The sequence below is a fragment of the Mustelus asterias genome, chromosome 6, assembly GCF_964213995.1.
Source record: "Mustelus asterias chromosome 6, sMusAst1.hap1.1, whole genome shotgun sequence".
Lineage (NCBI taxonomy): Eukaryota > Metazoa > Chordata > Chondrichthyes > Carcharhiniformes > Triakidae > Mustelus > Mustelus asterias.
The window spans coordinates 44,276,787-44,290,690 of record NC_135806.1 but is presented as its reverse complement, the minus strand read 5'-3'; the positions used below and the strand labels follow the sequence as shown (position 1 = coordinate 44,290,690).

Below are 13,904 nucleotides of genomic sequence, written 5' to 3'. Positions count from 1 at the left end.
GTTAATGGAAACAACTTCCCTACGTCCATCCTATCTAAGCCGTTCATTATCTTGTAAGTTTCTATCAGATCTCCCCTCAACCTCCTAAACTCCAATGAATATAATCCCACGATCCTCAGACGTTCATCGTATGTCAGGCCTACCATTCCTGGGATCATCCGTGTGAATCTCCGCTGGACCCGCTCCAGTGCCAGTATGTCCTTCCTGAGGTGTGGGGCCCAAAATTGCTCACAGTACTCCAAATGGGGCCTAACCAGTGCTTTATAAAGCCTCAGAAGTACATCCCTGCTTTTGTATTCCAAGCCTCTTGAGATAAATGACAACATTACATTTGCTTTCTTAATTACGGACTCAACCTGCAAGTTTACCTTTAGAGAATCCTGGACTAGGACTCCCAAGTCCCTTTGCACTTTAGCATTATGAATAATCTCTCCATGTAACTAAATTCTTTCTCCCCTTGTTCCATTTGGTAAAGCTTTTCTGCACCTTGTTTAAGACCTTGACATCCTTCCTAAAATGTGACGCCTAAAATTGGCCACAATGTTCCAGGTGGGGCCTAATCAATATTTATAAGGGTTTAGAACATCTTTCTTACCTTCATAGTTTATTCCTCTATTTGTAAAGCCAAGGATCATGTGTTCCTTTTTAAAAAGCAACTTGTTCTGCCAAAATACATTTTACTTCACCCTCTGTTCACTAATTTAGTGTGTTCTAAAAATTGTGACAAAGAACAAAGAAAATTACAGCACAGGAACAGGCCCTTCGACCCTCCAAGCCTGCACTGACCATGCTGCCCGACTGAACTAAAACCCCCTACCCTTCCGGGGACCATATCCCTCTATTCCCATCTCATTCATGTACTTGTCAAGACGCCCCTTAAAAGTCACTACCGGATCCGCTTCCACTACCTTCCCCGGCAGCGAGTTCCAGGCACCCACCACCACTCTGTGTAAAAGATCTGCCTCGTACATCTCTTTTAAAACTTGCCCCTCGCACCTTAAACCTCTGCCCCCTAGTAATTGACTCTTCCACCCTGGGAAAAAGCTTCTGACTATCCACTCTGTCCATGCCCCTCATAATCTTGTAGACTTCTATCAGGTCTCCCCTCAACCTCCGTCGCTCCAGTGAGAACAAACCAAGTTTCTCCAACCTCTCCTCATAGCTAATGCCCTCCATACCAGGCAACATCCTGGTAAATCTTTTCTGTACCCTCTGCAAAGCCTCCACATCCTTCTGGTAGTGTGGCGACCAGAATTGAACACTATATTCCAAGTGCGACCTAACTAAGGTTCTATAAAGCGTCAACACGACTTGCCAATTTTTAAACTCAATATCCCGGCCGATGAAGGCAAGCATGCCGTATGCCTCTTGACCTTCTCCACCTTCATTGCCACTTTCAGTGACCTGTGTACCTGTACACCCAGATCCCTTTGCCTATCAATACTCCTAAGGGTTCTGCCATTTACTATATATTTCCTATCTGTACTAGACCTTCCAAAATGCATTACCTCACATTTGTCCGGGTTAAACTCCATCTGCCATCTCTCTGCCCATGTCTCCAACTGATCTATATCCTGCTGTATCCTCTGATGATCCTCATCACTATCCACAAATCCACCAACCTTTGTGTCGTCCGCAAACTTACTAATCGATCCAGTTACATTTTCCTCCAAATCATTTATATATATTACAAACAGCAAAGGTCCCAGCACTGATCCCTGAGGAACACCACTTGTTACAGCCCTCCATTCAGAAACGCACCCTTCCACTGCTACCCTCTGTCTTCTTTGACTGAGCCAGTTTTGTATCCACCTTGCCAGCTCACCTCTGATCCCATGCGACTTCACCTTCTAAGAACATAAGATCATAAGAACATAAGAAATAGGAGCAGGAGTAGGCCATCTAGCCCCTCGAGCCTGCCCCGCCATTCAATAAGATCATGGCTGATCTGAAGTGGATCAGTTCCACTTACCCGCCTGATCCCCATAACCCCTAATTCCCTTACCGATCAGGAATCCATCTATCCGTGATTTAAACATATTCAACGAGGTAGCCTCCACCACTTCAGTGGGCAGAGAATTCCAGAGATTCACCACCCTCTGAGAGAAGAAGTTCCTCCTCAACTCTGTCCTAAACTGACCCCCCGCCTTTATTTTGAGGCTGTGCCCCCTAGTTCTAGCTTCCTTTCTAAGTGGAAAGAATCTCTCCACCTCTACCCTATCCAGCCCCTTCATTATCTTAAAGGTCTCTATAAGATCCCCCCTCAGCCTTCTAAATTCCAGCGAGTACAAACCCAATCTGCTCAGTCTCTCCTCATAATCAACACCCCTCATCTCTGGTATCAACCTGGTGAACCTTCTCTGCACTCCCTCCAAGGCCAATATATCCTTCCGCAAATAAGGGGACCAATACTGCACACAGTATTCCAGCTGCGGCCTCACCAATGCCCTGTATAGATGCAGCAAGACATCTCTGCTTTTATATTCTATCCCCCTTGCGATATAGGCCAACATCCCATTTGCCTTCTTGATTACCTGTTGCACCTGCAGACTGGGTTTTTGCGTCTCATGCACAAGGACCCCCAGGTCCCTTTGCACAGTAGCATGTTGTAATTTTTTTCCATTTAGATAATAATCCAATTTGCTATTATTTCCTCCAAAGTGAATAACCTCACATTTGTCAACGTTATACTCCATCTGCCAGATCCTTGCCCACTCATTCAGCCTGTCCAAATCACTCTGCAGACCTTCTACGCCTTCCACACGATTCACTTTTCCACTTATCTTTGTGTCGTCTGCAAACTTTGTTACCCTACACTCAGTCCCCTCCTCCAGATCGTCTATATAAATGGTAAATAGTTGAGGCCCCAGTACCGATCCCTGCGGCACGCCACCAGTTACCATCCGCCAACCAGAAAAGCACCCATTTATTCCGACTCTCTGCTTCCTGTCGGATAGCCAATCCCCAATCCACGCTAACACCCTACCCCCAACTCCGTGTGACCCAATCTTCTTCAGCAACCTTTTGTGAGGCACCTTATCATACGCCTTTTGGAAATCCAAAAATACCGCATCCACCGGTTCCCCTCCGTCAACCGCACTAGTCACATCTTCATAAAAATCCAACAAGTTCGTCAAGCACGAGTTTCCCCTCATGAATCCATGCTGCGTCTGCTTAATCGAACCATTCTTATCCAGATGGCCTGCTATTTCTTCTTTAATGATGGATTCCAGCATTTTCCCAACTACAGACGTTAAGCTAACCGGCCTGTAGTTGCCCGCCTTTTGTCTATTTCCTTTTTTAAACAGCGGCGTAACATTAGCCGTTTTCCAATCCGCCGGCACTACCCCAGAATCCAACAAATTTTGATAAATAACCACTAACGCATCCGCTATTACCTCTGACATTTCTTTCAGCACCCTGGGATGCATTCCATCCGGGCCCGGGGACTTGTCCACCTTCAGTCCCGTTAGTCTACCAAGCACTGCCTCCCTGGTAATGTTAATTGTATTGAGTACCTCTCCTCCTACCAACCCTCTATCGTTAATATTCGGTAAACTATTTGTGTCTTCCACCGTGAAGACCGACACAAAAAACTTATTTAAAGTTCCAGCCATTTCCTCATTTCCCACTATTAAATCCCCCCTCTCGTCCTCCAAGGGTCCAACATTCACTCTTGCCACTCTATTCCTTTTTATATATTTGTAAAAGCTTTTACTATCATTTTTTATATTTAGAGCTAGCCTAGCTTCATAACCTATCTTTCCTTTCTTTATCGCTTTCTTAGTCATTCTTTGTTGTTTCTTAAAGTTTTCCCAATCTTCCGATTCTCCACTATTTTTGGCCACTCTGTATGCATCGGTCTTTAATTTAATACTCTCCTTAATTTCCTTCGTTATCCACGGCTGGCTATCCCTTTTCTGATGTGGAGATGCCGGCGTTGGACTGGGGTAAACACAGTAAGAAGTTTAACAACACCAGGTTAAAGTCCAACAGGTTTATTTGGTAGCAAAAGCCACACAAGCTTTCGAGGCTCTGAGCCCCTTCTTCAGGTGAGTGGGAATTCTGTTCACAAACAGAACTTATAAGACACAGACTCAATTTACATGAATAATGGTTGGAATGCGAATACTTACAACTAATCCAGTCTTTAAGAAACAAAACAATGGGAGTGGAGAGAGCATCAAGACAGGCTAAAAAGATGTGTATTGTCTCCAGACAAGACAGCCAGTGAAACTCTGCAGGTCCACGCAACTGTGGGAGTTACAAATAGTGTGACATAAATTCTGATTCTAGGATCGCATGATAAAGACTCAGGAGGAAAAAAGCAGAAATATTTATGTGAAATAGTGTGACATAAACCCAATATCCCGGTTGAGGCCGTCCTTGTGTGTGCGGAACCTGGCTATCAGTTTCTGCTCCGCGACTCTGCGCTGTCGTGTGTCGCGAAGGCCGCCTTGGAGAACGCTTACCCGAATATCAGAGGCCGAATGCCCGTGACCGCTGAAGTGCTCCCCAACAGGAAGAGAACAGTCTTGCCTGGTGATTGTCGAGCGGTGTTCATTCATCCGTTCATTCATTGTCCGCAGCAAACTACCCAGCCTTCAGGAGAACAGTGACCAAGACACCACACAACCCTGCCACAGCAACCTCTGCAAGACGTGCCGGATCATCGACACAGATGCCATCATCTCACGTGAGAACACCATCCACCAGGTACACGGTACATACTCTTGCAACTCGGCCAACGTTGTCTACCTGATACGCTGCAAGAAAGGATGTCCCGAGGCATGGTACATTGGGGAAACTATGCAGACGCTGCGACAACGGATGAATGAACACCGCTCGACAATCACCAGGCAAGACTGTTCTCTTCCTGTTGGGGAGCACTTCAGCGGTCACGGGCATTCGGCCTCTGATATTCGGGTAAGCGTTCTCCAAGGCGGCCTTCGCGACACACGACAGCGCAGAGTCGCGGAGCAGAAACTGATAGCCAGGTTCCGCACACACAAGGACGGCCTCAACCGGGATATTGGGTTTATGTCACACTATTTCACATAAATATTTCTGCTTTTTTCCTCCTGAGTCTTTATCATGCGATCCTAGAATCAGAATTTATGTCACACTATTTGTAACTCCCACAGTTGCGTGGACCTGCAGAGTTTCACTGGCTGTCTTGTCTGGAGACAATACACATCTTTTTAGCCTGTCTTGATGCTCTCTCCACTCCCATTGTTTTGTTTCTTAAAGACTGGATTAGTTGTAAGTATTCGCATTCCAACCATTATTCATGTAAATTGAGTCTGTGTCTTATAAGTTCTGTTTGTGAACAGAATTCCCACTCACCTGAAGAAGGGGCTCAGAGCCTCGAAAGCTTGTGTGGCTTTTGCTACCAAATAAACCTGTTGGACTTTAACCTGGTGTTGTTAAACTTCTTACTGTGTTTATCCCTTTTCTTACAGCCCTTCTTTATCACCGGAATATATTGTTGCTGAGTACTGAAAAGGATCTCCTTAAAAATGCTCCACTGTTCCTCAGCTGTCCTACCTACCAGTCTGCTCTCCCAGTCCACCTTAGCCAATTCAGCCCTCATCCAATTGTACTTCCCTCTGTTCAAACAGAGGACAGTGGTATGGGACCCTGCTTTCTCCTCTTCCATTTGTATCAGAAATTCGACCATATTGTGATCACTTGACCCAAGAGGGTCCTTCACAAGAACATCCTTAATTCTACCTACCTCGTTACACATTACCAGATCTAAGATAACTCGTTCCCTCGTCGGTTCTGTAACATACTGTTCAAGGTAACTATCCCGACAGCATTCTAAGAACTCTTCCTCCATCCCACCCCTTCCAACTTGAGTCAGCCAATTAATATGCAGGTTGACGTCCCCCATGATTATTGCCGTTCCGTTTTTGCACGCATCCATTATTTGCTTGTTTATAGCCCTCCCCACCTCAACATTATTATTTGGGGGCCTATAGACCACGCCTACTAGTGTCTTTATCTCCCTACTATTCCTTATCTCCACCCATAACGATTCCACGTTTTGTTCCTTAGAGCCTATGTCATCCCTCACTACTACCCTGATATTATCTTTTATTAACAGAGCCACCCCAACCACCTTTTCCTTCTGCACCAGTCTGCCATGAAGGACCTTGTCAAAGGCCTTACTGAAGTCCATGTAGACAACATCCACTGCCCTCTCCTCATCAATCATCTTCGTCACTTCCTCATGACTTACGCTTCATATTTCCAGCACCGGGAGCAGTTATATTTTTAAAGGAACCATAACCAATGATGTGGAAAAAAATCTGTGACTATACAACACTGAAATATACTATCAAATAATAATTCACTGTAGTCATTTGTTTAGGGATTAAATAACTAATGGTTATGGGAAGACAAAGTACCTTAAAATAGCAGAAACGTTGTACAGCATAGCATCCAGTAGCATTACATGGTAAAATTATTGGTGAAAAACTGTTGAGTCTTAAACTTAAGGGTAATAAAGAAATGACAAAATTAGGAGACAGGACCAATAAATGTATATTTTAAGTTAATGCAAGTTTAATTCTCCTTATCACGAGTGTACATTTCTTCATTCTACATTTTTATCAAGAATTTTATATTTTTTTATTTTAGTCAGGCAAAGCCGACTTCAGGGTCTCAATGGCCCCATCTTCCCCAGATGCCGGACAACTGTCTAATCTGTTTGTGAAGACTTCATGCCTCTACAGAGCACGCCCAATGCTGATGGTTTCTAAATACAGCCAAGAGTGTTTTCCCAGTTCTCTGTTGTGGTTCCATTTTTCCTTAGTGTTATATGATGGGACGATGTATCTAATTGAAGTTCAGCGTGAAGTACAATGGCAAACGTCTGCAGCAGTCGCTTGTACAGTTTGTGGTGTGCTTTGTCTGATAGAAAAATAGCTCTGTATAGTGTATATTTATGATTCGATTCAATTAGTGCCCTGTGCCATGAAGTTTGAAACCATCAATTCTAAATGCAACCATCAGTTGATGTGTACATCCCTGTATGGATTATTGGGTGAAATTATAGCTATAATTGTGCATGAACAAGCTTGCTGTTCTAGCATTTACTGTAGAAATATAGGTAATCCTTTTATTTATATGACTTGACGCCAAAGAATTACCTCCTTGTGTAAACTGCTGTTTTGTCCTTGTGGGAATACAGAGTTCATTCATTGACTTTGTGACAAAAAAAAAGAATGAAATAATGCACTGCTTGAGAATTATGTGCATCACTCTACTGTCTGCTGACTTTTGGAACTTTTTATGTAACTCAACATCTCCACCGATTTGTGATACTTATGCAATAAGAATTCAAAAAACCTAGAATGTTTGTGTTTAAATCAAAATATTTAATTTAGGTAGATTTAAAATCATGAAAACTTAAACACTTGCCTTTTTTTTGAGATGTCAGATACTGGGAGATGCAGCCTCTGGTCGTGCTTCATGTACCTGCAGATGTTCTTACCTTGGATATAGGGGGCAGCAAAAAACTTGAAATTATTTATAGGCTGTATTCGCATTGTACCCTGAAATCAAAGTATTTTTAAGAACCCAAAGTAATCTTTTCAAAGTTTAATTTTAATTCTGCAGAGCCTGTTCCAATTTAGATGTTCAAACGTTGGAGGATTCATCAAAATAAGTTATTGCTTCAACCAATTGGCAAACCCAGTCTAAAATGCTCCACTGAGCTGTGTGTGATTGTACTTGGACACCAGCCCCTATTTTCCACCAAACCATTTCTTTCTAAAGCCAGGGCATTTTTTTGTCTAAACAGAAAATGAATGTGTGATTTGCTTATAAATTTCAGCCTGGTTCCAAAAACATTACTATTGTGATTAATTGAACAGGCTCTGCCCAAAGCAGATGAAAATATTGATTTTAAATCTACATTGTTGTGGTTTTTAAAAAAAAGTAGAATGTACTGATTGTTGCACTTTATGACAAATAAGCCATTATAATATTGGGCATTCTGTAGCTTCACAAGTTTTGAAAAAGTCAATAAAGCCTCCAGTGTTATACCATTGTCCAATAAAGGTAGTGGTATTTTGCTTATCTTTACTTGGAAAAGCTTTGTCTGTACAGCATAAATTACAATTAAATGGTTATGATGCCACAATGTTAGGAAGGAGAAATTTACATTTGTCACTAATAAGATGTTCTGTTCTGCAGGTACGTGTACCAACCAAGAGGGCACCAGTGAAAAAGGTTGATGTCCTATTAATTTGTGGCTTATAAAACCCTTTCCCACTGGGCTATTCACTAGCCCTGAGCAGTGTAGTATATAGCTGGGAGGGAGATGCACTGGGATTTCCCAGCCTCTGACCTGCTCTTGCAGCCAAAGTATACAGGAGGAATCCTGTGGCAAGTAACTCACTTTCTGACCCCCCCCCCCCCCCCCAAAGTCTGTCCCTATCTACAAGACACAGGTCAAGAGTGTGCCTTGATGAGTGCAGCTCCAACAACACTCAAGAAGCACCACACCATCCAGGACAAAGCAGCCTGCTTGATTGGCACCCGATCCACTATTTTAAACAATCACTTCCTGCACCACCGAAGCACAGTGGCCATATTGTCTACCATGCATATGATGCATTGCAGCAAATCGACAGAACATTCCAAATCTGCAATCTCTACCACCTGGAAGGACACAGCCAGTAGATGCGTGGAACACCACCACCTACAGGTTGCCCTCCAAGTCACTTACTATCCTGGTGGTACCATATTGTCGTTTCTTCACTGGCGCTGGGTCAAAATCTTGGTGTGTCCTTCCTATAGTGCTGTGGGTCTACTTACGCCATAGGGACAGCAGTGGTTCAAGAAGGCAGCTCACAACTACCTTCTGAAGCGCAATTAGGAATAGGCAGTAAATGCTGACCCAGCCAGCGACACCCATATCTTGTGAAAGAATAAAACAAATATAAAAACTGAGAATTTTGAATGTTTGAAACATTTATGTTTGCAACCATCTAATTTTTCTCGATGAGACAAGTGAGCAAGAAAATATGTGCCATGCTGCATAATCTTACCAAGCATTTCAGGATTGGTATTCAGTAATGTTGCAGAGAGAAGGAACTTGCCTTTTCATCACCTACGCAAGTCCCAATGAGCTTCATAGACAATTGAGTACTTTTTGAAATATAGTCACTGTGGCAATAAAGGGAAATGAGGCAGCCAATTTATACGCAAGTTCTTTTGAGTAGCACAGGAATTAATAACTTCTAGAACCAATTTCTAAATTGTATATTCTATATTAAGACAAATGTTAAACATTTGTTGTAAATAGCATCTTTCTAAATGGTTTTGAAAGTTATCTTTCTATGCTGATTCAATACTTCATAGATATCATCTAAGTAAAAGCTGCCGCTTAATAAATAACGAAGTTTAACTAGGGCGGCACGGTAGCACAGTGGTTAGCACTGCTGCTTCACAGCTCCAGGGACCTGGGTTCGATTCCCGGCTTGGGTCACTGTCTGTGTGGAGTTTGCACATTCTCCTCGTGTCTGCGTGGGTTTCCTCCGGGTGCTCCGGTTTCCTCCCACAGTCCAAAGATGTGTGGGTTAGGTTGATTGGCCATGCTAAAATTGCTCTTAGTGTCCTGAGATGTGTAGGTTAGAGGGATTAATGGGTAAATATGCAGGGATATGGGGGTAGGGCCTGGGTGGGATTGTGGTCGGTTCCGACGCGATGGGCCGAAGGGCCTCTTTCTGGACTGTAGGGTTTCTATCATTCTATCATAGTCCTTGCTTAGCTACGACTTTACTTGATGTTAGGATAACCAAGTGACCCATTAAGCTATCTTGGTATATGTAACTAACCTGCTTCTGTTCTACATATGACAAATCTTGAGTTTGCATCATAACTCTTCTTTATTTTGGACATAAAAGATTTTTATATATACTTGGGTAGTATGACAACATGATATAACAGAAAGGAGGACGTAAGGAGAGATTTATCATAAATCTGATGCTGGTGTTTGTTTGGATTACACAAACACTTTATGCTTTAGTCCAAAGTAGGTGCAAATCTCAACAGCCCTGTCCTGATGTCAGATGAGATGTGACTAGCTACTATGATGTGGAAATTGGGATATTTTGTTTTTTGAAACTAGTTTATCCATTTCACGATGAGATTGACCTTTATAACCATCCAGTGTTCCTAGTGGCTCAGCACCAGTTGGAGTATATGATTAGGTCGCAGACTTTTGTGGCAATATAGGGGTATACATAGAAGTTACAGCACAGAAATAGGCGAATTATCCAAAATGTCCTGGGTGTCATTTAATCTAATTTTCATAAACTTTCTGTTGCTGTAACTTGCTGCTTAAACATTGCAAAGGTATGATGCACAGCCAGAGGAAGTTCAGAGTCAGGGTTTCTGTCTCCATCACTAACTCTGGAAATGGATTTTGCGGTCAAACTCTCTTGCCCTTCATTTTTTAAAATACTTTTCGAATTCAATCAAATCGAGTCCAATTCAGAGTCTCAACAAGTTGAGACATTTCCAATCCAAGCTGACAAGACAGGGTATGCAACCCTTTACCCTGTCTTGGGCCTGATCTACGTGAGCCAAGCTGATTGGAGTAGGCGGAGGTTTCCTCCTCCAAGGCTTGATCTCATTTGCATCTTAGCCAAAAGGCCGAGATGCCGCTTTTAAAAATTGCTTCATATGAAAATGAAGCTTAAATGCGACCCAATGACCTCAACCAAGTGCAGCATCAGCAGACCACAGTTGAGGCTACCTCATTGAACGCTTTTAAGGCAAGGATAGATAAATTTTTGAACAGTAAAGGAATTAAGGGTTATGATGAGCGGGCGGGTAAGTGGAGCTGAGTCCATGAAAAGATCAGCCATGATCTTATTGAATGGCGGAGCAGGCTCGAGGGGCCACATGGCCTACTCCTGCTCCTAGTTCTTATGTTATTAATGCTCTTGCCCTTCATTTTATGTCCCTTGAATATGATGTTGTATCTATGACCTTATTACACAGGCCTCTTTTTGAGTTCATTCTCATGATTGAACTCCACTGGTCAATGATCCTTACCAAAAATGGGCTCTAGTTAATTTGTGAAAGAGACTTTGACATTTTAACTCCAAGGAAGCTGATGACATTTTGATGGTCCCATACTTCCTTCCTCAGTACAAAATTGAAGTTCAGGGACATTACAGTCATAAGACAATTGTTCCAAAGACATGGTGACAGGCAGCTGCTATCCTGCCGACTTGAGTAACGGGATCCCACATCAGTTTCTGTGCTTGGAAGCTCATTAATTTTGTACAAGTTCCCCTCCGACTCTCCCGAAACCAGATGATTTGTCCGCCTGCCCTCAGCTGAGGGTTCAAAGGTTCTGGCACTATATTTAAATAACATTCAACACACTCATATCACTCTCTCCAGCCCACCTGTCTTCACTAGACCATACAGGATGTCAGCAACCCAGAGGGAAAAAGCTAGTAGCCACAAGAAGTCTCCCTCCCAAGTTCATCACCTGTGAGGAGCCTATGCCCCACTTGGACCTCTACCCACCACATCTGGATTGTGATATCAGGCTAAAGAACCAAAGAATCCAGAGTGTTGCCTTGGGGCTAAAATCCTAAAGCACATTTTGCATCAAATCTGACCAGACCAAATGGAGTGGTTGGTGTAAAGCACTATATTGGATATTGCAGTAATTCTAATCATTTAATATGCTAATTATATACTGCATGCATCATCCCAGGAAGTGATGCAACATCACATGGTTTGGTATCTTTTACAGCCTTATAGAAGGTGTAAGCCAGAGCAGTAAGATGTGGTCCATTAAAGTTCCAGTTTCATTTACCTCTACAAATTCATTAAGTATTTTGTATCCGTCTATCAGTATCAAGAGTTGACAGGCAGGGTGTGTGTTGTAAAATTGGCCGGCTTACCTTGAGCGCTGATTCCAGCACCTACTTATGCCACGATTTTATCCCATGGCAGGTGAGGTGACTAGAGGCCCTTGAGTAGTGTTGCCAACTGTGATTAAATGTCTTCCTGGAGGTTTCATCACGACTTACCCCACACTCCAGCCATTAGTCAGTCAACACATTGATCCTTTTGATGTATTGTCTTCATATGCCAACTGAAAACAAAGACTCTTTACTGAATTGGATGATGTTTGACAGTCAGCCATGCAGCCATTATTTTACATTTTGAATATTTTTTTCTGATAAAATATGCCAAAAAATGATTTAAAAATATTGGGTTTTAAAAAAAAATGTCCTGATGATTTTTCTCCAGGGTTACACACAGCAGATTGATCTTCAATGGAGTCTTCAGGCCAATACTGGAGGGTTGGCAACTCTATCTTTGTGGTTATGTATACATATCCTCCTGCGTAACCTGTGACAGGAGAGCCCCCCAAGAGTGCAGTCTGGCAGTTTTTTCTGCTCAGACTGGTGGTGAGGCAGAGGACAGGGTACCTCCTTTCCAGGCCCCCTTTGCTCATAGCTGCCACCCTCCAAGGTCTTCCCATCCATTTTTCCCCTGCCCTGTCCACCCCAGTCCCCTAACCCCTTGTTGGGGCCTGCCAACCTTGACCTGGCAATAATCCCACCACCCCCCCCCCCCTCTCTCTCTCTCCTTCCTCCCCACCCCCCAATTTCCCATTGTAACTGGCTTGAATGACAATTGATGTTGGGAACTGGATGGTGTTGCAGCAGTGCTCACCTTTTCCAGTGGCACTGCTGAAACTGGACAGGCCATTTGTTTGGCTGGCAGCTCTTAGAGATGGGATTACTCCCCAGATTGGGATGGAATTCTGGCCTCAAGCCAATTAATGACCTGACAGCCTAAATGGCCAAATGTGGCAGGCTAACCCCCCACTTTTATACAGTGGGAGGAGGGCCGCTCTCCCTCCCTGTAAAATTCAGCCCATGATATTTAGCCATTGTCTTCAATGGAACAGTTCTGAGGAACAAACAATTCTGGAGATGTTTACAGCTGCTGCCTGATTTACTAAGGGAGTGTTTACAACATTTTCTGGGTTTTTTTAGATTTCTGACAAATGTTGCTTTTATTTAACTTACTTCTGAGTTGGTGAGTTGTTCTTTAATGGAGATTAATTGGTTGAATTGTGACAAAGGATATCTAAAATGTGTAAGCTAATTGCTCACTTCAATATGCATATTGCTTGCATGTATAACGTCAAGTTTCAATTCTTAGGATATGTGGGCTCACCCAGGGAAGCTGACTTTTATTTTCAGCAACAGTAGCAAATATTGGGAAGTGGTATAAATTGTAACACCTTTAATCATAAAGAAATGGGAACGGAGCAGTCAGAGAACATGGATCATGGGTTTCTGTAAGAAGCTCAAATCACTGGAAGCAGGCTAAAAAGGGCATTAAATATTAGGCTTCTAATGTTGTTACAGTCTCGGTAATAAGAAGAATTCTGAAATCCCAGTTATTTACTAAAAGAATTAAACTACAAAATTCCACCGTTTAAAATAAAAGACTCTTTACCAAACAGAGCAAACACTAAATACTATCTTAGATAACCTCCTATACTCTTAACATTCAGAATTAACAGGCAAATTGTGGTCAATTATAAGTCATTAAACGGCAGGTACACTAAGATAGATCTTACAAATTGGCTCAGCAGTTCACTCAGCATATATCATAGAATCCCTACAGTGCAGGAGGAGGCTATTCGGCCCATCACATCTGCACTGATGTGTCAATCACAGTTACGAAGTTCTTCAAAACTCTCGTCTTCCACACAGAATTTCAGCTCCCTCCGAGGAGCTACTCTGATCCCCCAGCCAACAGCACATCACAACCAAAAAGAGATCCACAGGCAGTTTTCACAAAAACAGGCTTACATCTGCAGAACATCAACTGTTTATGAC

The 13,904-nt window shown here is 42.9% G+C and overlaps 2 protein-coding genes across 3 annotated transcripts in view; one reads left to right on the top strand and one right to left on the bottom strand.

Moving 5' to 3' along the window:
- The window catches only part of tmod1 (tropomodulin 1), an 84,499-nt gene extending 76,447 nt beyond the window's left edge, over positions 1–8,052 (top strand). For both annotated transcript variants that reach the window (XM_078214252.1, XM_078214253.1), the window contains one exon: positions 6,646–8,052. In XM_078214252.1, coding sequence (XP_078070378.1) covers positions 6,646–6,710 — 65 coding nt within the window. In that variant the 3' untranslated portion in view covers positions 6,711–8,052. The remainder of the gene's footprint in view (positions 1–6,645) is intronic.
- Positions 1–13,904, bottom strand: part of tstd2 (thiosulfate sulfurtransferase like domain containing 2) — a 66,010-nt gene that overhangs the window by 5,685 nt on the left and 46,421 nt on the right. Inside the window, exon 10 of the mRNA XM_078214249.1 lies at positions 7,429–7,501. Coding sequence (XP_078070375.1) covers positions 7,478–7,501 — 24 coding nt within the window. The 3' untranslated portion in view covers positions 7,429–7,477. The remainder of the gene's footprint in view (positions 1–7,428; positions 7,502–13,904) is intronic.